The 24568-nt window shown below is 31.0% G+C and overlaps 3 protein-coding genes and 1 long non-coding RNA gene across 13 annotated transcripts; 2 read left to right on the plus strand and 2 right to left on the minus strand.

Annotated features, from left to right (window-relative positions):
- Positions 1-1842: 1842 nt before the first annotated feature.
- Positions 1843-2596, minus strand: LOC136774275 (uncharacterized). The gene is made up of 2 exons (XR_010822766.1): positions 2237-2596; positions 1843-2159 (listed from the first exon to the last, which is right to left on the minus strand). It is a non-coding gene; the product is annotated as an uncharacterized lncRNA (long non-coding RNA).
- Positions 2597-2721: 125 nt separating this feature from the next.
- On the plus strand, positions 2722-4973 carry LOC136774274 (G2/mitotic-specific cyclin-B-like). Its single transcript, XM_066728464.1, has 5 exons — positions 2722-2871; positions 3416-3979; positions 4047-4286; positions 4372-4490; positions 4555-4973. The coding sequence occupies exons 1-5, from the start codon at positions 2845-2847 to the stop codon at positions 4793-4795; spliced, it is 1191 nt and encodes a 396-aa protein (XP_066584561.1). The 5' UTR covers positions 2722-2844; the 3' UTR covers positions 4796-4973.
- A 356-nt stretch (positions 4974-5329) lies between these two features.
- e(y)3 (enhancer of yellow 3) lies at positions 5330-21681 on the plus strand. Of its 9 annotated transcripts, XM_066728083.1 has the most exons (12): positions 5330-6151; positions 6234-11627; positions 11713-11991; positions 12226-12453; positions 12869-13198; positions 13278-13788; positions 13898-14076; positions 14168-14315; positions 14551-14760; positions 15354-15469; positions 15656-15732; positions 21576-21681. In XM_066728083.1, exons 1-12 carry the CDS (start codon positions 5713-5715, stop codon positions 21600-21602), a joined length of 7938 nt encoding a protein of 2645 aa, XP_066584180.1. In that variant the 5' UTR covers positions 5330-5712; the 3' UTR covers positions 21603-21681. The 9 variants fall into 9 exon arrangements, with proteins under 9 accessions (XP_066584180.1, XP_066584182.1, XP_066584179.1 ...); XM_066728085.1 differs by lacking the exon at positions 15354-15469; XM_066728082.1 differs by lacking the exon at positions 21576-21681 and having other exon boundaries at positions 15656-17022.
- On the minus strand, positions 17260-24199 carry LOC136774040 (uncharacterized). 2 transcript variants are annotated; one of them, XM_066728092.1, is made up of 13 exons: positions 24010-24133; positions 23145-23365; positions 22878-23062; positions 22703-22776; positions 22362-22542; positions 22196-22287; positions 22040-22130; positions 21795-21969; positions 21543-21707; positions 21146-21447; positions 20737-21064; positions 20561-20662; positions 17260-20492 (listed from the first exon to the last, which is right to left on the minus strand). In XM_066728092.1, the coding sequence occupies exons 2-13, from the start codon at positions 23257-23259 to the stop codon at positions 20185-20187; spliced, it is 2118 nt and encodes a 705-aa protein (XP_066584189.1). In that variant the 5' UTR covers positions 23260-23365; positions 24010-24133; the 3' UTR covers positions 17260-20184. The 2 variants fall into 2 exon arrangements, with proteins under 2 accessions (XP_066584189.1, XP_066584188.1); XM_066728091.1 differs by lacking the exon at positions 24010-24133 and adding an exon at positions 24142-24199 and having other exon boundaries at positions 17261-20492.
- Positions 24200-24568: the final 369 nt, after the last annotated feature.

Raw genomic sequence — 24568 nt, forward strand, 5'->3', positions numbered from 1 at the left:
ATTCTTATTTTAGGAGAAGCTAAAGAAGGTAATAGGACAACTGGATATCATGACACAACAGCTGTAATTTATAGCCTGTTTAAAAAATCTCATGGAAGAATTGTCAACATTATCAACTGGATTTGAGGTTGACAGCGAACAGTTCAGATATCAACTATACATGGCTTGAACAAGCAGATGATGTTTTGAGGCAGCTTTGCAACAACAGCACAAGCACTGATAACGATGCTAACAATGTCTCACAATGCAGGTCTTATATCATTTTATTATGTTCTCCACTAACTTTCTATAAAAGCACATAATACTTTATTTTACTTTTTAGACGATGAAGCAATGACTAATGATGAACCTACTTATAGGCCTAGAGAACAACCAAATTTACATGAAATTCTTGCAGCAGAAAAATTAGATTTCGAAGCAAAAGTTCAAAGAACGGCGAAATGAAAAAGTGGATAAAAGGTAACTAAATAGCCTTTTAATAAATAGAAAAAATTTAAACCATTAATCATATTCGATTTATTCCATAGCTTAACGAAACGTCATTAAGAACTTTATTGTCATATTACTCGTTACACGAAGCATTCGGTGGTGGTTCAGCTTCTGTAAGAATGGAATAAGTACTTTTATTTTAAGAATTGCAACAGGAAAAGACTCAGCAACAATTGCTTAGCTCCCTACAACGCTACCTCTATTTAGCGCCAGTGTGGCTTACAATAAAACTATGGTCACTGACCCAGTGAGACATTTGCAAGTAAGATATTTGTTTACAAATCAATTAGTATCCTTTTATTGATTTTTTCATACTTCCTTTATCCATTATTATTTCCGGTTTCTGGCGCATAATATGTTACAAACACTGGTTGAACTACGAAATGCACCTATGCCCAATCGAAATACACATTATTCTGAAATATTCACAATGAGAGATCTTACGGTTGCACTAAGTGCATGTATCTATCAATCACTTAGTGACTCTGGTACAATTGTGATAAAGAACCATGAAACGGACAGGTCAGTATTCCAATTTAGCTGATAAAGTTAATTTGAGGATTGTTAATAATTTATCTCTTCTGTTAAACATAAGAGCAATCTACCAGCATTTGTAAACGTTAAAACCTTTATGGGAGGTCGTTTAATAGTATCGTATAGATACCACAGACGATATTTAACAGACGACGGTGTTTATATTAACACTTCACCTGAAAAATGGTCAAGTATCACGAGTTTACGTGCATTTCTAGCAAGAGAAAAAGATGAAGATACACCAAATCTAAATATATTTCTTTGTGATTCATTCTTCGCTACATATATGAGCCTGTTTATGCTTTGGCTAGCTGCGACACTCATACTTTACAGATTAGTTGGACAGCATTTTGGCAATAGCACTTGATCTTGCCTATATGGCAGTGACATAAAACATTGATTCGAGTGGCAAGTACAAATAATCAGGTCAATACTTTATCATTTTCCTCTTTTAATTCTTTTATCACTATAGTAATATGCCTTTATGGTAAAACTTTTCAGACTGCTGTAACTGTAATCAATAATTATTCTGCTACCACAGAAATGATTCTACCACTGATACTACTGCTACTGGAACTATGGCAGTCAAACATCATATCGCTTTAATAATGCAATACAAATAGATGAAGGTTCGTTTGGAGTACTTTGTGGCTTTAACTATGGGACTGGAAATAAAATTTTGTTGGAAGATAGTATTACACCAATGGAATTAGAATTATTATTGAATACTGGAACATTCGATTGGGTTATTTTGCATATAAGAACAGCTACTGAATATATTTATAATTGTATAAACAAAACTTTATTATAATATTTACATGTGAAAAAAAAGTAATTCTTAATTATAATATTTATATGAAGAACAAAAAATAAATTCTTTGTAACAGTCATGTTTAAATAAAAATATTATTTACTGGAACAATTGTAATAAATCTGGAAAATAGAAAATGTCATGTTATTAAAAGGCTAAATTTTATATACTATAAATATATGTCAATTTATAGTCACAAAATAAAGATACAGCTATACTATATATATCTAATTGTTAATTGTTATGTAGATTGAAGTTCCTTTTACATATCTATTTATTCTTTTTCCCTTCCAGACTATTGTCGTCCTTTCTCTGCCTCCTACCTCTTCTCAAAATTGAAAGAAATAACATTAAAATGTTAAATTTATTAAACTAAATATTATCAAACGTTAAAAATATTACCAGCTTTTGATGCTTTAGCTACTACATTTTCTTTTTCGAATTTTTCTTCTTCAGAACCAATCTGGAATTCTGAAACCAAAGTAATCTGTTAAATTTCCTCTTGTACCTATATTTATATAATTTTATATTATCTTATTTCTTCATTTTGTCTTCGTTTATGGCAGTTCATGGGATTTTGCAATCCACAAGACAACATATATATATGTCATTTATGTGCTATATCTATCAACATTCTCAAGCACTGCTACCAACTTAAATACAGTATTTTCTTCGAATTTAACTTTCTTCGGTTGGCTAAGAATTGCCTTCGGTACAAATAATTCGAGCCTTCGAGGCCTGAGTGTCCAGCCCCTGATACGGAGTACCTTCCATGGACTTAGTTATTGGTCCCTCCCTGGTCCCCCATATGTTTGGGTCCTTATTCCACGTTCCACGCATGCGCAGTAGGAAACTAAACAAATTCAAATCGACAGAAGTCGTTATTCGTTCTTGTGACTCTCGTAAGGTGCATGTACGCTGTTTGGCAAGCGACTAAAAGTTCCTACTCCATTTATTAAGAAATTATCAAGAACTTTGAAAGCTACAAGGAGAAACAGGAAGCTAACAAAATGTTAAGAAGCCGGGGATTGGTAAATGTAAGTTACAATTACTTTTTATGTGGAAAAAAAAACTTTAAAGGATATGTGAGCTATATCAAGCGTCCAATCGAAATTTTAAATGTCCAGGAATTTAGAGCTGTTTCTTATATTTTACGTTCAGTCATTTCGAGTTTTATTAAAGTATTTTTTAGTTTCACGATATTTTTTTAGCATTTATTATTCCTACATAAAATAAATTTTAATGTACCCCTATATATAATAAATAACTAATAAAAGTGAGTTTAAATAGACGAGAAATCGAAACGGATTTTAACGTGTATTGAAAACGTTTTTTTTAAATGCTTTAACACTAAACGTACCAAGGATCTTTTAAAGATGTGTGTTTACCTTTAAAAAGGGTCATTTGACCAAATAATGGCAACTGTAATGTTAATTTATATTAAAACATATGATATCATTTATATTATAGGATTGTTATAATATAATCACCTAATAGTTAAATAACAAATAATAATATTTAATGTTTATATGTATAGATTGTTTGTAAGCAATATATTCTTATATTAAAATTATTTTGCAGAACATTCATAATCAAGAAAATGTTAAAAATATAAAATCCACAAATGTACAAATATCAGAGCCTAATAGACGAGCAGTTTTGGGAGAAATTGGAAACAAAGTTAATACCAAAAGAGGAACTGCCCTTATTGAAAAATCAGATGCATTTCTTAAAGATAAGAAAAGCGTATCAAAATCACAAAATATTAAACTTATTGAGAAGCCAGTACAAGTGGTGAAACCAGTAGCTAAAGAAGGACCTCCGATTGAATCTAAATCACACAATCCAACTGTGGTAAAAAAAGACATTGAGTCTTTCTCAACAGAACTGTTGCCAATAGAAGATATAGATGAAGATGACAGGCACAATCCATCTTTGGTGTCAATCTACATCAATGACATTTTTAAACATCTAAGGTCTTTAGAAGCTGAATATCCTATCAATAAAAGCTATTTAACTGGTCAAGAAATAACTCCAAACATGAGAAGCATTCTTATTGACTGGTTGGTGGATGTTCATCAACAATTTCGTTTAATCCAAGAAACTCTGTATCTTACAGTTGCAATTATAGATAGATTTTTGCAGGTTTGTGTTTTTTAAACAATTTGGTTGTTTGTAAAAAAATTAAATTTTTTCTATTTTATTATTTCAGACTTACAGAATTATAGATAGAAAGAGGCTACAACTTGTAGGGGTGACTGCTACATTTATTGCTAGCAAGTATGAAGAAATGTGTATTCCAGAGATCAGTGATTTTGTCTATATCACAGACAATGCATATTCTAAAGATGAAATTTTACAAATGGAGATTCTTATTCTTCGAGCGCTTAACTTCTCTTTCGGACGGCCGTTGCCTTTGCATTTTTTGAGAAGATACAGCAAAGCAGGAAAGGTATAAATTCAAAATTTTGCACTTATATATCAATCATATGTGCCATAAAGTAAGTGTTAAATAAAATATTGTATTTTTTCTAAAGGCTCTATCAATACACCATACAATGGCTAAATACTTTCTGGAGCAAAGTTTAATCAGCTATGAATTATGCCATTATCCTCCAAGCCTCATTGCCGCTGCAGCTTTATATTTAGCATTTGCGTAAGTTCTTTTCATTTTAATAAACATTAATTAAAAATTAACAACATAATATTATAAATTTTAGAGTACATGCTGCCGAAAATGACGAAACCGAAATTTGGACTAAGACTTTGGTACATTATAGTACTTATAGCAAAGAAGATGTATTACCAATAGTACACAAAATTGCCACCATTATAATAAAGTCTGACAAATGCAAATATCAAGCTGTGAGAAAAAAATATGTGCAACCAAAATTTATGAAAGTCAGCCTAAGACCGGAACTTAAATCACCAATTATGCTTGCTTTTGCACAAACGAGTTGAAGATGGAATATTATATGAATTAATCTAATATAATACTATCTAAAAAGACTTAAGTCTTGCGAATGTGTAGGTCTTGTAAATCTATTTTTTTTTAACTATTATAATTTAGTTGTGATATGCTGTAGGAGAACTGTATAAGTTTTGTAAATGTATAAGTTTTATATAAATAAAGATAAAAGGTTATTCATTTATACAAAAACCAGAAGTATAAAAATTATAGAAATTAAATGATATAGTAATTATAATTTTTATATAATCCTTTAAAATTTATATACTATACGCAACATATGATTTAAACTATATTGATAACTGCAAAAATATATGGAAATTGAATAAATCTAATATACATATTCTCGGAGTCGCTCAATCTGTGTAGAAATGAGGAGATTAAGTCGTAATGGTAAGTATGCACTATGCAGTGTGGGGCTTGTATTTAACACTTATTCAGTTATATGTATATGAGTATATGTATAAGTCGTGTGCTGCATTGCTTTGTGGAAATGGCGTGTGAATGTGTTGTGTAGCATAGCTACCCTATCATGGGCTCCACTGATGTGAGTTCAAAAAAATTGTGTTAACCCATCAAAATATTTTCCAATTTACGTACATCATAGTTAGTGATTAAATATAATAGATTCTTTATAATAATTAAACTCGATTATAAGCATTTTTTCATGTATGTAATTAGGAAATTGCCGTAATTCGTGATATTTGTGGTTATGTTTTTTCTCAACAAAGCTTGCTCATTCAAATGATAATTGACGAAGGGACGGTTTAATAACACCGTAATCTTGGAGGTTTAAATAAACAATTAAAATTAAAACCGCTTTTTCTCATTTTTATTTGTTTTTTGTTGCGTAAAAAAGCATTAATGTATAACAATAGAAGCAAACCTTTTAACGTCGGACGACAAAACAATGTCTGAAAATTCTAAAATGGGCCTATTTGGCTCTAAAGATGAGAATAAAGATTTAAAGAAAGAATCTGTAAAAAAAGAATCTCCAGAACGTTACGGGCCGTACTGTCTCGATAGTGATTCAGAAACATATGATACTGAAGCACTAAGCATCATGGATATTAATGACATAATTGGTGTTCAATCTGAGCCTGTTAATGACTCCACTTTTGAAAGTGAAATTGCTGCGCTTTCACAAATAATTACAGAATCTAAGGTGGAACCTAGCCTTAACAGTGTTCAAGTGCAATCACTTCTACAAACTAAAAATGTGAAAAAGGTAGAAGATAGTAGTAACGATAATGTTAGCAGTAAGGATATTATTGATACCACAATAGAAAGCCATCATTCAAATGAAAAAAAAATAGATGCTACATTAATGCACTCAAACATTTGTTCTGGTGAGTTTTAATTATTCTCTGTACACAATTTTTGTGAAAATAATTCTTATTAAAGTTTTACATAATTTGATTTTTCTTTTAGATTCTAGTATCAATAAAGATATACAGATGGATAATACTAATAAAAATAAAACATGGATGTGTGGCATTGATAACACTGCTACAAGCAATTCTTCTGAAGCAGTTGCAGATGATAATTCTGTAAAGCAATCAGAAAATATCAACACAAATAATAAGGCATGCAAAGATGAGAAAAATATCGAAAATGTCACCAGTATCAATAAAAGTTTACAACTAATAGGTGAAGCTTATACATCTGAGGATTCTCAAGAATCAGCTGAAAATGATAATAAATCTGAAGAGATTAATGAAAACCAAGTTAGCACAATAACAATAGAAGAAGAATTGGATTTATCCAAAGTTAAAACAAAAGTTATGGATTATGCAGCTACTGATAATAAAGAATTTTTAGAAAGTTCCATAATAAAAAATTTAGAAGTATCTGATAATTTAGAGCAAGCTAATAATAAAACCGAAACATCTTTGATTATACAAAAAGAAGATAATATTAAAAATTGTCCTGTTTTAGAGTATGTTAAAAATTTAGATGACGAGAAAACTGAAATATCAACTAATTTTATACCAGATTTAGAAAAATCAACAGAAAAAATATTGAAAGATTCTACAGTTGCTGATAGTATGTCTGATAAAGAAAAAACAGATGATGCTGAAATATCAAAAATGTCTGCAGAAACTATAAAGAAATTGGAAATTCAGGATAACAGTGAACTAAATACTTTAAACAATACTATTGAAGACATTTGTGTAAGTGATTCTGCAAATATGGTTAGTGAAGATGTTTTAAGTTCTGAAAGTCCTCTTTTGGAAAAACAATCAATCTCTCAGATAGAAGTAGATACTACTGATAAAGCTATTACAATAGAAAAGATGGAAACATGTGAGAGTTTCAGCATAAATAAAAATAATTCTGTTGATGTAAAGTCAAATGAAACAAATATTCAATGTTTGCCAGTAGAAAATAAAGAAAATATAAATGAACCATCTTTAAAGCAACAAGCAGTTAGTACATTGGATCATTTTGAGAATGTTCATATTTCCAATGAAGGAGGAAAAACTGTTGAGGAAACAAGTATAGAAATTGATCACAATGTAAATAAAGGGATAAATATGCCTAGTACTGTTATAGAGTCGTGTATAACTACTGATAGTGATGTAAAAGAAACTTTATCACAAAGTTTTACAGAAGCTACTAGATTATTAAAAAGTGTTGATAATAGCTCTAATATAGAGAGTATTATTAGCCTAGAAGAGGCTGAAACTGACACTTTAGATGAAAAAGATGATTCAAATTCTTGTAGGAGCTTAGAATCGAAAGTTGTTACAATTGATGAAAATGTAGAAGAAGAAGAAAGTCATGTAGGAGTTAATATTTCTTGTAAAATATCTGATAATCTTTCAAAGGAAATTGATAATATTGAAAAGGAAAAAGAAGTTTTTAAGGTTTTAACAATGGATCCAGAAGATGGAAAGCTACTATTGACAGTTGATACAATTGAAACTGAAGAAATAGCTGATGAAGAAATAGAAGCAAAACCACAGGCAGAAAGTAAAAACACCAGTAATTTAAAATACAGCTTATTTGAAAATAAATCAATGGCTGGAGCAGAGAATTCGTCAGAAAATAAAGACTTAATCATAGATAATCAAAGTGAAGATCATTCATTTACTGATAATACTGTAGAAAATTCTAGGGATGATATTGAAAAAATTGAGGAGACACAGCCTCAAAAAATGACTCAACCATTCTCAGATTCTCAAGTTACGTCAGAAGATACGATGGCTGAGGCAGTAGCTGAAATAAATCAGTCTGAAGATTTGGAATCTTCGACAATTGAATCAGAAATGCATCAAATTCCAAAGACACTACCAGTTATCCCTTTGCAAAATCTATTGGATCCAGCATTAGCATATGAAAATATTAAAACTAAAGAAGAAAAGGAAATAGAAACAGGTTATGTAAAGAATAATATTGATGATTCTAGTTTATTAACTGGGATGGAAGCTACAATAGATATTCAGAATGAGTCAAAAAGTAAAAATGAAGTATTTACAGAAAATAAGGAAAATGATAAAATGGATGCTAAGGAACCTATTGAAAAATTACAAGACTTACTTGACGTTAGTTCAACACTTACGGAAGAAATTGTAGATACAGAAAATCAGCTTAGTTTGAGTAGTGACTCCCAAAATATGTCGAAAACTGATTCGGAAGTTATTGAAATGGTCGAGAGTGAAAGTACTGAGGAAAATATAAGTATCAAAGAAGAAAGTACAGTAAAGATGAATTCTCTAATTACTGAGGTAGAAGATATACATTCATCTGGGAATAACGAGTTACAAGAAAGTAATTTAAATATGGACTTTGCTGAGAATTCAGTTATTTCTGAATTGGAAGACAATGATTCTAAATTAGACTCAGCACAAAATATTTTATCCCAAGACAGAGACGACAGTGAGATTGGTGAATCTATTGAAATATCTTATCCTCCAAGTTCGGAAATATCAGAATTGGAATCTGCTGTTAAATTTCTACAAGAATCTGAAGAGCAGGCGATAGACACTGCCTTGGCATTATCTCCAAAGTTAGTCGAAAGCGTAATGGATAATATAATAGAGCAAACTAGCTCAGAGCTTTTTGTTCCCAGTGAAGACATTTGCGAAGATGCAAATGTCTTGGTCGATGAACTAGGTGGATCTGTAACGGACTCCATTTCGATATCAGAAGCGGAAATAATTTCTGAAGCTGTGAAATTAGAAAGCGAGCGAAAATTGGCGGAGCAAAGCAAGATTCCAAAATGTGAAGTTAAGGAAGTCCATAAAGAGTTAGCAGGAGCTGGAAAGTCACTTTTGGACATTTTACCTCAGTTTGGAACTTCTTCTGGATCAAAGACTGGCGAATTACCCCAAGTATCAGCCGTATCTAGTCAGGATTACACGTTGATACCTAAATTGACGGAAAGACTAACCAAATTATCAGAGGCAAAAGTTTCCATTTTGGAAGAACGACTGAGAGAACCACCAAAGATTGAAATACCTACTACAGATTTGATGAAAATTGATGCCCCAACAACTCCAAAAAGCAGCTTGTTGATTCCGAAAGACAGTAGTAAAATGAGCGCTTACCAAAAAATGCTGGAATCACCCAAGACCTCGGACAAAACAGAAACCAAAAGTGCAGACACGCCTCGGAAAGATTCTGAAAAGCACGATTTGGAAAATGTTGGTTCACCTAGAATAATATTGAAAATTGCAAAATCAGCTATTGCGGACTGTAGTGAGCCTAGGTCCCCGAAAAGTCCAAAAATTCGTTCCGCCGCCAATTCTCCGAATCCAGAAGACAGTCCAGGGCAAAAGCTTGGTAAAATAAAACTGAAGCTATCAAAAAGTGGTCATCCGTCTATAATATCAAATGAGAATTTTGAAGATACCGGTCAATGGTACACTGAAAGCGCTGCCTCCCTATCACCTATCGGTATGAAGATTAAATTTTCCAAAACTGGCGATCCGTCTATTATATCCTCAGAAAAACATGATTTTCCTGAGGATCCGAAAGAGAAAAAGGTCGAAGATGGTAAAAGAACGGAATCTCCCATAGGAATGAAGATTAAGCTATCAAAAACTGGCGATGCCTCTATTATACAACATGATTTCAAAGAAGCTACTTCTAAACATAAAGACAAACACGAAATCATGCAGGGAAGCCCAAAAAGAACAGAATCGCCTATTGGTATGAAAATTAAACTTTCGAAAAGTGGAGATGCTTCTATTGTGCAACCGGAGAAACAGGAAACAGATGTTCAATGTATACCTAAACGAACGGATTCCCCAATTGGAATGAAAATTAAATTGTCAAAAAGTGGCGACGCTTCTATTGTATCTTCTGATATATCCGAGGAGAAAGAAAGTACATCACAAGAATTACCGAAAAGAACAGATTCCCCTTTAGGCATGAAGATTAAACTGAGCAAGACTAAGGGTTGTGCTTCTATAATCACTACTGAAAACTTGGAGGAAGCCAGAGACAAGCTAGAAGTTCCTGAAATTCCAAAAAGAACCGAATCACCTCTGGGCATGAAGATCAAACTTTCAAAAACTGGCGATGCTTCCATTATACATTCCGAAGTTATTGATGAGATGAAAGAGAAGCACAAGGACGCACATGAAATATACAAGCCAGAGAGTCCTGGTGTAAAAATTAAAGTGATAAAGAGCAAGGACACAGAAGGTCACGCAGATTCCGAGAATCAAGACAATTTGCCAAAAGATTCTACAATTGGAATGAAATTTAAACTGTCGAAAACAGGAGACGCATCTATTATTCCTTCTGATAAACCAGAGCAAGGAGACGATAACAAACTTACAGAATCTTACCAGGAAACTTCAAAAAGAACAGAATCCCCCCTTGGAATGAAAATAAAACTATCAAAAACAGGTGATGCAGCAATAATACAGCAACACGAAACTGATGAAAAACAAGTGAGAAAGCTGGAATCCGAATATTCGAAAAGTGATCCAGGAGGAGCAAAAGAGAGGCAACAAAAAAGAAAGGATATTGATTGTTCTCTTGAGATGAAGATCAAGTTATCAAAGACTGGACATCCTACAATAGTAACGCATGATGAAATGCCGGACTTATCTCTTCCGAATAAAGCATCTGCAAAAGAACCTGCTTTAAAAATTTTAAAAGCTGGCCATTCGACAATCGTGCAAAGCAATAGGTCGGAATTGACTATCGAACCAATCCAGATGCAAAACAAACAAACGGAAGCAATAGAGATGTGCTCAAAGCGAAAAGAAATTTTGATATCACCAGTCGAGTCAAAGAAATCTAAATTAGAAGCCAAGTTATCGCAAATTTTACCCGAAGTAACAATTCAACCATTGATTTCAAAGGACCAGAAGCAACTCTTATTTGCTCCAAGCACAAGTTTGATCAGTCGTCAACAAATGAACGTAATTAACCAGGAAATTAGTATTACCCACGTTAGGCCATCCAAATCAGGGGATTCATCAATGAGCGAAAAACTTAAGGAAATGTTAGCAAAGAATACCACAAATTTACCTATTCCGGACTGTGAAATAATTGAACATCGACCTGAATTAATAATTGTCAATGAAAACTCCAATTCGAGCCAAGATGTCATGATCATTGAAGAAGTGCCAACCATCAGAGATCAAGCTATAAAGATGCCTAAGAAACGTGGTCGACCACGTAGGACTATGGTACCACAAATGATTCACACTCCTCATCAGCTGCTTATTCCGCGCGATCCGTTGGCTTTGGATGAAATACCACAACTGACAACGGGGGAGCAAAGAGAGAACGAGAGACCAAAACGAACCTGCAGGAATCAGAAAAGCTATGCACCACCTAAAAGGGGTCGTGGTGGACGAGGTTTGCATGAAAATATTTCTAGAAAATTTTATAATTTTCTTTGTAAATGTATATAATAATTATAATGTTCCTTTATTGTTTTTAGGAAGAGGAAAACGAAAAATAGAAGCTACTGACCTCCCAGGAAATAAAAAATCTTATATAGAGCAGGATCTAACAGCGATAGAAATGTCAACCATAGGTGTAATTAATATTAATGAAGCTACTGCTTCTCAAGATTCCATGAAGAAAACATCAGAATTATACAAAGCTCTCAAGCAACCACCTATGAGTCGGAAAGGTCTCATAGCTGTTTGTAAAATTGAAAAGCAGTGTATTATCCCTGCTCACAAAGATGTGATAAGACCAATGGATGTTTCAATAGGTACTTATAGTTAATACATGTAGTATATTTTATCTGTGTTGACGTTACTTATTGCATACTTAATACCGTTTACGATATTGACTTATCTAAAAAATAAAAATGTGTTGGGGAGTATCAGAAAATCAAAAAATTTTCAAGCAATGCAAACACAAATTTTTCATTATACTCTCCGTGTATATTATAGTTTCCAATGTAACTAGAAAATTAAGTTACATTATTTTTACATTAAATTAGGAGCCGAACAAGAAATTGAGAAATCTCCGGAAATAATCAAATCTGTAGAAGCCAATGCACTAGTTCCTCCAGGACATCCTAATTGGCTTACTCCTGTTCCGAAAAAACAAATAGAGTCTTCTAATCGAAATGAAATTTCAACAATACAAGTTATTGATGAAGAAACTAGAATGAGTGCAGAATCTGGCTCAAGATCACAAACTCCAGCTAGGGGTATTGCAATACCAGGTAAATTTTCATATAAATAAAACTAAGATTTCGTAAAGATTTACAATATTCTTTAACTTATTAACAAATTGAGCTGAATTTTTTTATTAAATAAAATTTATAACAATGTATGAGTAAATAAATATTGAGATAAAGTAGTAATATAGCAGATTAAATGAAAGCATAAATATTTTGGTAGAACTCCAACTAAGGTTTCTAAAAATAGATCTTTTTCTTGTACTATAAGATCTCTCTCAAGCACCTAAATGTGAATTAGTAAGACTGATCCAACAAACCAGAAATTATTCCAGCAATAGTAGTCTTACATACAAACGACATATCTTATTTCTTAAACGCTCTTTTATACTTTAAAATTTTTATATTTTATTGTCTATGTTTATTAAATTATTATTTATCAAATTCTATGTGCCAACAGCCTCTGAAACAATAATAAATGAAGAATCCCAAGGCAGTGTACTTAGTACAGCTACAACCGAATCTGAAAAGGTTAAAGTAAAAAATCGAAGAATGGAAATTAACTTTGACCCTGATGAAGGCCCATTCACTGTGGATAAAATAGCAGAATACGAATGGCCTTTAGATCGTAAAGGAGAGACATTCATGATTCAAGAACAAATATCACAATATTTAGGAGTTAAATCTTTCAAAAGAAAATATCCAGATCTGAAGCGTCGAATGGTTGATATGGAGGAACGTAATTACTTAAGGGAAAATCAATTAGTTAGTGAAGCAATGTGTGATATGGGTAATTTCATTCTCTTATTTTTATCTAAAAAGAATAGTAACATATAAATATATAATGTATATGATATTTTGTATCCTAGGATTGACAGCAGTATGCAGCTCTGAAGTCTTGGATGTAATGTGTAGTGATTTTCCCGAACAATATGAAGAGTACCGTAAACATATGAGGGAAAAACAAGTCAAAGAACATTCCAAAAGGCAGAAAGAGCTGACAGCAGCTGCAACTGCAGAAAAGAATAGATTAGATCTTGCCGAAATGGCGGTTCAATCTGCATTATCGTGGAATATCAATTTAAACAAAGCTCGCAGTGAAACCAGGAAATGCAGTTTAGATTTACAAACTTTCACGATTCATGTGCCTAAAAAGCAACAAAGGATAGATACGGAAAGCAAAGTTAGTCATTATCCGGTAGCTCTTATACCTGGGCAATATACTGATAATTATCGAGAATATACACCTGCTGAATTGAGATATTATCCACTGAACACTGTCTTGTACGGTCCAATGAGGCCGAACCTACGTAAACTTGATAGTCAGTCGGAAGGCTCACAAAGTGACAGCGATAGCGATTCATCTTCCGACGACTCAAGGTTTGTTTAAGAAAAAAGTTACATCTATGCTGCAAGAAAACAGATATCTAAATTTTAAGCTAAAAGCACATTTGGCTTACCCATTCATTACAGTCATCTTGTCTCTTAGCTCATCCTCCAGTGAAGGTACTCAAGATACAGAGGAATCCCAATCAACAATGGACGAAATCGACGAAATGGTGAATCAAAAGGACGAAATTAAGTTAAAATGTAAAATGTGCTTAAAAACTTTAAATAAGCATGGTAAACACGAGATACTAATTCAGTGCGGAACTTGCAATGGGAATGGTAAACACAGCAGACATCATTTAATATTAGTTTACACAAAGCTATTATTTAAATAACAGTCACAATAATTTGGGGTGCATTACGGTTACAGTTCATCCATCCTGCATTGACTTAACACTAGACATGGTCTCTCATATTCAATCATATGCATGGCAATGTACAGACTGCAAAACCTGTGCACAATGCCATGACCCTGCAGATGAAGCTAATATGCTGTTTTGTGATATGTGCGATCGAGGGCAAGTTTCACTAATCCAATTCTTCATTATTCGTTATTAACTCTTTGCCTTTCAGTGATTAACAGAGTGTACTCAAAGCTTATTCTACTAGAAAAAAAGTTCGAATTAATTACATCTACATTTATAAGCAATATTTTCTAATGACTTAATTCTATCAAACTAATATCCCGAGGCAAATAGTTAAAATGAATTATTTTTTTATTGCCTAACATCATCGTTCATTGTAATGGTGCAGGTATCATATCTATTGCGTTGGCCTACGACGAGTACCAAACGTAGATAAATGGCACTGTCAAGAATGTGCTGTATGCGCGAATTGTGGATCGAGGGAGCCCAGTGGTTTAAATTCTGACAGAAGTAGCATTGCTCAATGGCAGCATGAATTTAAGAAAGGCGACAAAAACACTCGCGTTTATGTTTCTACGTTGTGCGTACCCTGTTCGAAGTAAGTAAAATTTTGAAGCGTGGTCCATTTAGTAAAGATAAACGAGTGAATCAGTTTTATCATGTTTGATACTTTGCAGTGCGAAGACCATCGTACCTCACTCTTAGCATTTCATAACTTGCTTCAGTCATTAGCATATATCACAGTGCAACAATTAATTTACTTTTAGCATTTAATACATTCGCCTCCCACAAGATATATATTTATTATACAAAAAATTTTTGTAGGACTTGAGAAAAAATTTAACAACATTCAAGCTCCTATCAAGATGTGAGCACTCTAATACGATACATTTTTGTCTCGCATAATATGCATTAATTTATACGTTTACAGCTTTTCTTCGTATGGTCATAATTGTTACAAATATCAATGTAGATGAATGGATCAAACGGTTCACATCAAAAAGTCATAGGAGCGAACGTATTAAAAAATGTTGCAATAATTTGATAGCATATCAAGCCATGATTTAGTTTAAAATTAATAATTGCTATTTAATAACAAAATAAATACTTCACTTAAAACTCTTGCCATTAAAAGTTTGAAGAAAAAGCTAATTATATCACTAACCATATCATCCTTTATACATTAACAAGGCTTTGGAGGAAAGGTCGTTATTGTCCACATTGCAATCGTTGTCACACATCCCCAAGACTCGATTTGGATTCAAACCTTGTCCGTTGCAGCGCATGTGACAAATATCTGCACTTAGGTATTAACACACGTATCACTAAATAGTCAATTTTATCCTGCTCTTTGACCTTGCACGCTTTATTCTATGCTTATAAGAACATTCTATCATTAACATAGATGAAACATGTTGTATCTAATTTTTTTTGCTTGTGTCAATGATTGAAAGAGAAAAAACTAATTGTTTTTCTTGGTTTTGTCCTTTTAGGATGCGCGGAGATCAAGGGAATACCAGTAGACAGGAAAAGCTATGTATGTGATTATTGCTCGCCAAATCGTCCACAAGTAATGAAACCTTTTATGAATAAATTAATGAAGGGATAGAAAAGTAATTATTAGTAATAAAAAAAATCATTTTGTTAAAGTAAAACGTTGATTTTGCTCCCAAAATGGTTTCTCAAATGATAGATGAATAAGATCTCTGTTAAATAATATAAGTATCATTAAGATTCCATAATAAAATGTATATAAATCTAGCATTTTTAGATAGTTTTTAAATTATAATTGAATTTAAACATTTCTTTTTAAGTTAACATTTACATAAAGCGTTTCTAATTGGTAATAAACTTAATTTATTTCGCGAACTTGTAATAACTTTATATAAATGGTTAAAAACTTTATCAAACAAATAATTTTGCTTATATTTTAACCCTTAACGGGATCCCTCACGCGTGCTTTACCGACAGTACAAGTCAATAAACATTTCGTTTAATAAAAGTCAAATGCGAACCAAATTGCAAAAACGGGCTTCTTTATGACAAGGTGCCAATTCTAACCAGTCAATCCAGCTTAAAAAAACTCAAATCGGATGAAGAATAACGCTGTACCACTGTCCCGGGTTCTTGAAGTGGAAATAACCAAAAGTAACCTCTCTTCAAGAACGCGGCACAATGGTACAGCGTTATTTTTCAACTAATTTAAGTGTTTTTAAGTTCGTTTGACTCGTTAGGACTGGTACATTATCCTACAAATGCCCGATTGTTCAATTTGCTTCGCATTTGAATTATATTAACTTAATTGTTTATTGACTTGTACTGTCGGTAAAGCACGCGTGAGGGATCCCGTTAATGAGGTGCATGGGGTCACCGCCCATTTGATTAGCATGGTAATATTTCTGATGCGTCTAATTAAGGGTTAAAGCATTCAGAAATATTGTATATTATGTATTTGAATTTTATTTAATCTTTTTTTTGAGCAGTAAATATTTTCATAATGAGCCGATACAAAGTTTAATAACTGTATTAATGGTAAAACAAGATTTTGTAATTGCTACCGGTATTAAAAATGAATAAGATTTAAGAATAGTATAGATAAAGACTGTTTATCAAATTACATAATCAGCATGTACATGTAATAGAACATGTTAAAAGTTTTACTGGATTATGTTATATTGATAAGTTAATAGTTCATGATTTAAGATACATTTAACATTGATTTTATTTTTACAAATTAAAATCTGTTAGCTTTCCCTACTAGCCTTCAGATTTATATTATATTTTTGAAGATTTTATATTCTGACAGAATTTTGTGTTGTGTAACTTTTAAAGTTAAAAGGAGAAATAAAGGCAAAAACATACATTTGTTAAAAATATATATCATTTTATTTTTCTTACAGAGCAATTCTCAAACTAATATTTTCTTTTTTAATTATTAAATTTAAAATAATTTCTTACATATTTATAATAATGTAATATCTGCGCCAAATAATATGTCGTTTTTGTATAATAATCATTTTCAATTTTTGTATTTACTTATAATCATATCTGGTTTAATGACTAACATGTATAAGAATCTCTGAAGTTAATTTTCCAAAAATTCCATTTTATATCAGTACTACCATTTTTCATTATGAAATACCAATAAGATTTAACAAAATGAAATATTTCTTAAACAATATTAGATAATCACTGTTCATGACCAAAATAATTTAAAACACGATTTATAAGAAAAAAGCTTTAAGATGTTTCTTAATTTGTTTTTGCATTAAAGAAATGACAATTACGACATTAACAATAAAAAAACTGTTTTCTTTTTTCTTGGAAAATAGTTTCAGCTCAGACAGAGGAATGACATTATTTATATTGTTTTTGCAAACGTTTAGGTTAATCGTTCATAGTGATGTTACGGCAATGTATAAGTAACGTAATTAAACAATTAAGAAAAAAATTGCTATTTTACTTAATTTTTTATACTTGTCTGTTCTTTTAACTCAATCAGTGACTAATGAATTACTTTGTTTACACTTTGAAAATTATATAACGAATACTAGTGTTACTCTCTCGCAATTGCTAACGGCATCATACTTAAATATAATTCACTTTATGATGAACTTAGATTACCTCTATTTTGCAAAATCTGTTCATATATGTTTAACTACCAAAGAGCTCCGTATGTATAACTTCTTTGAGTTGAGTAATTTGAAATAAAAACTCATTTTAATTTATTTTCCTTTAATACATCAATTTTATCATAAAATTTCCAATATATATTTTATTTTGAAATGAAAGAACTTTTTCGTCTGCTAATTTCATAAAAATTTTTTTAAAAAGTTGCAGCTAAATAAAAGCTTACTTTTCTACTTTTTGGAGAATTAAAATTATCATTTATTTAAGAGTGGTACTATGTGAAGCGAAAATAAAAAAACCGAAGAATTTTGATATTAGAACAAAATCTTTAGATATCCATTTATATCGTCACAAAATACAATAAGAGTGTAGATTTAACTTCTTTTTATCAATTTTATGTACGGTACCTGAAATAAATATAATAAGGATAAGAAGTTTTCCGTAAGTTTCGAGTTCAGCGCGATGTCTTAAAATTTGTATTTATATATATTTTTAGGAAAAGTTTCATTTTTCCAAACGCAATTTATTAAAAAGTTTACCAACAACTGTTTAAAAAAGTTAAGTTGTTACCTTGTTAGTTTTATAAGTACTTGTTAACAAAAATCCATAGTACTGATAATACATTATAAAGGATAAGAAAGGTGTGTGTATTACACATATAACCCGCTTAAAGAATAACCAAGTTGTATTAAGAGTACAAGCTTTGGTTTGTCGTTGCTTATTATTTGCTGTCAAAAATAGATCATTTGACATTAAACTCTTCCGTATTTACAAGGTCTTTGTAAAAGTATAATCGCCCATAAATATTATTGGCAAAATAATTATTTTTAGGAAACATTTTTTAAAGCTTCAGCCTTCGATTCATTCAGAGCGTCACAACATCGCAAAAATAGTACATTTGTCTGAATTTTTATCCAGATTGCGAATAAGTTCGTCTAAATATTATGCACAATATTAGCTTTCGCCCTTCCTTGTTACAATTAAAAAATATATAACCAATTAAGTCGTCCTTACAAATTTGTTAATCTGGAAAGTGTTTACATTCTTTACAAATTAATTTGAAGGGCTAAGAAGATACGAATTTAATGAAGTTTTTTTTCACTGCCAGTACTGAAAACTCTTCTTAGATATTAGTTTTTATCGTAGATGAGATTAAACATTTTACCTTTTTTTCATTTAACCTTTAGTAACGTAAACCAATTATTAAAGTAATTATTTGATTTGATTATATAAAGCACTCTTTAAGCATTTAGTGTACAACAGTAGAACAACCAATCACTTTTCTTGAACCTTCAAGGGAGAATGAATAAACAAATTAATTGTGTGGATGAAACACAGATATGACTAAGAAAAATATTATTTACCTAAATTATATAATTGACTTACTATATAGCTATACAAAAACATGCTTCAATCAGAGATGAGAATTTAATAATGGCAGTGAATAATGAAACACGTAATATATATAGGGCTCGTAATTTAAAACGCCCAAAGCATGCACATAAGAAAATGTTTCTATTTATCTCCATAAATATTACAAAAATTTAATCTCTCATAAAACCTCTCTGAATGCAAATAGTAAAAGGCTTTGATAAGGTCTTATACAAAACTTGATTATCTTTTGTAGTTACGGAGATACGCATTTCTTCCATCTATCCTTTGAGATATTCTAAGTGACGGACCCTGTATATAATATATTTAGGTTTGAAGTTCGAAGTAAATCACACATATAACACTCCGCGCATATTGTGGCATAGTGAAAATAAAAAATTTGAGCAAAGTACGGAAAGTCGCATGCGGTACAGGTTACGAATTTACATAACGTGTATTGCATTATCTAGAACACTTAAACTAACGGGACAAATTCATTGTAGGTATGCGCTTGACCCGTTGACTAGCCAAAATTTAACTTCACTGCCTGAGTAAAAGTGGAACAATTGAAACAGATAAAACAAGTAAAAGTTAAAATAATTTATCAATTGATCATATTGAAAAGGCATGAGTTTAATAGATAGGGTCCTTTAATAATTATGTTAATTGCAATTCAATTCTATTTTTTCTTCCTTCAGGGTATTATTAATGATCAAAATAAATCAAAATCCCCATAATGTAAAATAACTCAATGATGCACATAAAAATTATGTTTTTCTATTTAAATTTAGCAGTATCCATAACAAAAATTAATTAAAAAATTTTGTACATGAATGCATTTAAAAACTTATTGTAGTGCTTTTAAAAACCATGTTCTATTTTATTTGTCTACCTGAAATAAAATCAGCTCGTGTTATATTCAAACCCCATTATACAGTCGATCTATACCGATTACATTCGATAATCTATATTTTATTCTTTTGACAAGTAATTGACCACATATTAACACGATATAAGCTTCTTATTCGTGTCGAATACCGCAAATGGATATGATTGTACTAAAATTATGCAAATGTGTTGCTGGTATTATAGTAGTTACTAAACGATAGTTTTCTGAGAAACAGGACAGTGCAAAGTTAATGAAGTTTGGCCCGGTTATACTTCCGACTTTATAAAAAATACGTAAATTACATGTTGGATTTTCACTTTGAGAACCTTTCCTCAGCTTGCATAAAAGGTATTCAAGAACTTCTAAAAGTCCACGTACTTCTATCTCCCTAGGTATCAAACCTGAGTCTTCTGTTAAATTTCCAGTCGAATTGGATGAACCTGTTAAACGAATTAAACACTTAAATTTCAATTTAGTATTAAGAAAACATATTTCAAAATTTACATACCCAAAGATATATAACATACAATTGCAGATACGTTATTTTCATAATTCCATCTTCGCCTAATGGCTACTTTCAAATTACGAAAACATTCACCAGTTTCCTCATCTATTAAATGTACAACATTGATCACTCATGCTATAGATATTATATACAAATAATTCCGAATCTTTATTACTTACATTCAAACCGACTGTTATCCCTATGAGCCCATACACACCATTCAACTTGAGCACCTCGAGGAAGATTTGGTACAACAACATAATCTACTATAGCGTTATTTGTTCGCTTTTCCCATTCTTTTCTGGCATCACATATATAGCTTTGATGCGTTAGAAAACAAATACCTTGAACAATATCTCTTAATTGTGTGTTAGAGTCCATAGCCTTAACAATTCGATCAATATGCCTCAAAGTAAGGCGGCATTGTCGTTTAATATTCAGCTCCAAAATACTCATACTTCCAGGTACTAATGGGATTTGACCAGCAACTGAGATTATATCCCCTACCTAAAAGATAAATTATATAATCAAAATTCAAACTTTTTTTGTTCTCAAAAAAATTATTTACGTAAGTTCTCATATACTTACACGAATTGCTTGAGAATAAGGACCAATATTGGCTGGTGCCCAATGACTTATACTTTGCACATGCATAGTGTGTCGCTTAGGAGCCTTAATCTCTCCATAATTTTCCACTTCCTTATAAGCTATGGCCTCAAGTAAAACATGAACATTTAATGGGCATTCCACGCAAACACGAACTGGTGGATTGTTTTTACTGAATCGAGAAACATACACTTCGTTCATAGAAGCATAATTCGACATATCTTTTATGTATAATGTTACTGCAACTATATCAGTGATTTGCAGGCCTTCATCCTTTACTAAACCTAACATATAAAATAAAAGTATTATAAACTTTTCAAATATTCATGTTTAATTACCAAAAAACTCCTAAATAATGAAAAATACAAATTTTACCTACTGCTTAATTTATCTAGAGTCTCCTCTGTTGCAGTTTTTGCATCTGGATCTTTTCCTATAATGCCACCAAACCAAAACCAACCAGTGTTATTTCTATTAACAGCAGATAGATCAGGATACTCTTCTTCATATAAAATTCCTATGGGACTTGGTGGACTAGAATCACCTAATTTTTATAATACAGAATAAAATATTGTTAATAATTATACCAATATTGAATTATTTAACCTTAATTACTATATTTTATTATTACCAGAACTTGATGTTCTTAAAGTGTTATTAATAGATTCATGTTCCTCACTTTCCTCATCTGATAAATTGCATCCATCTTGTAATTCGGGGCCTACAATTCCTACAATATAATCATGTGGAGTTTTTATAGAAATTGACTTTAACCTTTCAGATAATGTTAATCGTTCAAGTCCATTCTATAATATTATAAGATAATATAGTTTATGCAAAATGATTTATAAAAATTTGAGTATATTTGAAACTTACATTTTTATCTTGTAAATGTATCTTCTTAAAATTAAGATATCCAACAGGTGCTATATCATCGTTTGAATGTATTACACTTTCATATTCATCTCTATACAAAAAATTTGACTTATTCTCTTAATTTATAATATTAATCAGAAGTTTTAAAATACATACATTACAATACTTTTAATAAACAATGGACAATCCAAAGTAAATGTTTCATATTCTCCACCTTCTCCACATACGTTAACACCATATTTTTCTTTCTATAAAGTACACATATAATTATATTAAAATTTATTTTCTTGTTTAATGCATTGTTAAATAAATTTTTTCTTACTATTTTTACAAGATGCAGTTGCATTTCTGATATAGATTTACCCAAATGTCTTGGCTCAAGGCCTAAAGCTGCTACCTTAATCAATACCGCATTTACTGAGCATTCTATCATTTCCTTTAATAATTCTTCTTGATCTCGTCTCCATAAGTATGATAAAGAAATAAGGCCCAATCGATTGCACCTATAAAATGTAAGTTATGTTTTACTAAAAAATTATAAAAAATAATTTTGAATGTTTTACAAATGATTATATATATATATATATATATATATATATATATTGTGCAGTTAAATGATTAAAAATCTTCACAGATGTTAGAAAGTATACAATAAATAATTACACATTTTCCACGCGAATTCGTTGATAGTCACTAAGTATAGCACCTGATGATACTGCATCTATATTTTCTTTTTCCTAAAAACATATATCTTGCTCCATTCTTGCACAAAGAAATATTTAAAGATGTTGCAAATATGAAATTCTAATTATAAATATAAAACTGAATATCAGCTTACCTTAACTTTAGTTAAAAGCCTGTAAAGATCCTCTACTTCATCATTTTCAGTCGGATAATAATATTTTTCCTGCATTTTAGATCTACCAAATGTAGGCTCTCTATACATAGGTAAGCCCATAGCCTCTGCTATGTACTCAACTCCTTGATATCCAACAGTTTGGAACATAAATGAATCCAGTTCATCTAAAATCAATTATGAACAAATACCAATACTCTGAAATAAATTTTTTATAGGATTTTAATCATTAATACTCAATAATCTCACCTTTACCAACAGGATATAAATTTGCCAAAGCAACAATATCATGACCAGCTGCTATACACTGCATCATATTAAAACATGAATCTTTTCCACCACTAACCAAGGCAGCAACTCTCATTTTTTAATTTATTGTATTCTAACTTCTCAAACTTTCTTTTGAAATTTCTCACTTACGTGAGATTTAATAATAATACAATTTAACTTAATTCTTTTCACGCAATCATCTAAGGAGAAACCAAATAAAATATAGTAATATGAATCATATATGTTAAACATATTAGATATAGCATAAGAAAAGGCATACAATTTATAAATAAAATAGCTAAAATTGTTTTATTAATGCCAATCAAATTTTGAAAAAGAATACATTATGAACTTATTAGAGAATAGGATAAATAAAAAAAAAAGAATTAAACTTTAATATCAGATAATATAAAACGCTATTGAGATATTGTAAACTATATTTCTCAAAAGTTAAATCATTAATTTATGCAAATTGGTTTACTTTTGTACAAAATAATCTAAATGAAAGGTAAAATGTTAATCGAAACATAATTTCAGTTAATAAATATGATTATCATATGCAAAATTTTTTTATCGCAAACTGTCCTAACAGACTAAAAATAATTTTCAATACAATTCATTTTCAATACAGCATACATAACTTGACTATTAAAAGTATAGAAATTGAGACATTATGAGCTATGCTTGATAATAATATAACTCTGAAATATTTTAAGGTGACAATTATTAAAATTAGTTATAAATTATATCCAAATTTCGATAAAGAATAGAAAAATATCAACAATAATATGTGGAAATTAAAAAAGAATCGACAGGAAATTTTTTGGTTATTGATAATAAATACCAGTATTGTAAAATGATACTAGGGAATGGTGGAATGATGTCAAGTGATAAATTGTATAAAATATAAATAAACAATTCTAATATCATAATAATTACGATGGAGATATAATTATTAATAAATATATATATTTACATGAGGACTGACGGCTAAATATTCGTTCTTCGGTGCCTTCGGTGTTCTTAGATTTTCCATACGATTCTATATTCTATAGTAAGAACTAGGAAGGAGCACCAATAGCACCATACATAAGGTCTGTTTTTGTTGCCTACACTTTCTGCGCTTTTCGTTAAACGTGTATACTTCATGTGACGTATAATATACATTTTTAATGAAAAGTGCAAAAAGTACAAGCAACAAAAACAGACCTAGTATACATATGTAGATTAGAAAACACCACCTAGGTTGAAGAGTGCGTATGTATGTAAGTGCGTAGTGCGTACTAATGTATGTATGTATGTATCGTATGTACTACTGCGTAGAGTGAGAGGGTGAGGTTCACCAAGTCCGGCTTGAGGGCTAGCCCGCTGCCCGAGGACCTCTCGCCTCTCAGCTTATTAAG

This window comes from Prorops nasuta, unplaced genomic scaffold (genome assembly GCF_024137725.1).
Source record: "Prorops nasuta isolate Cenicafe-Biocafe unplaced genomic scaffold, Cenicafe_Pnas_1.2 PNAS00006, whole genome shotgun sequence".
In the NCBI taxonomy this organism is placed as follows: Eukaryota; Metazoa; Arthropoda; class Insecta; order Hymenoptera; family Bethylidae; genus Prorops; species Prorops nasuta.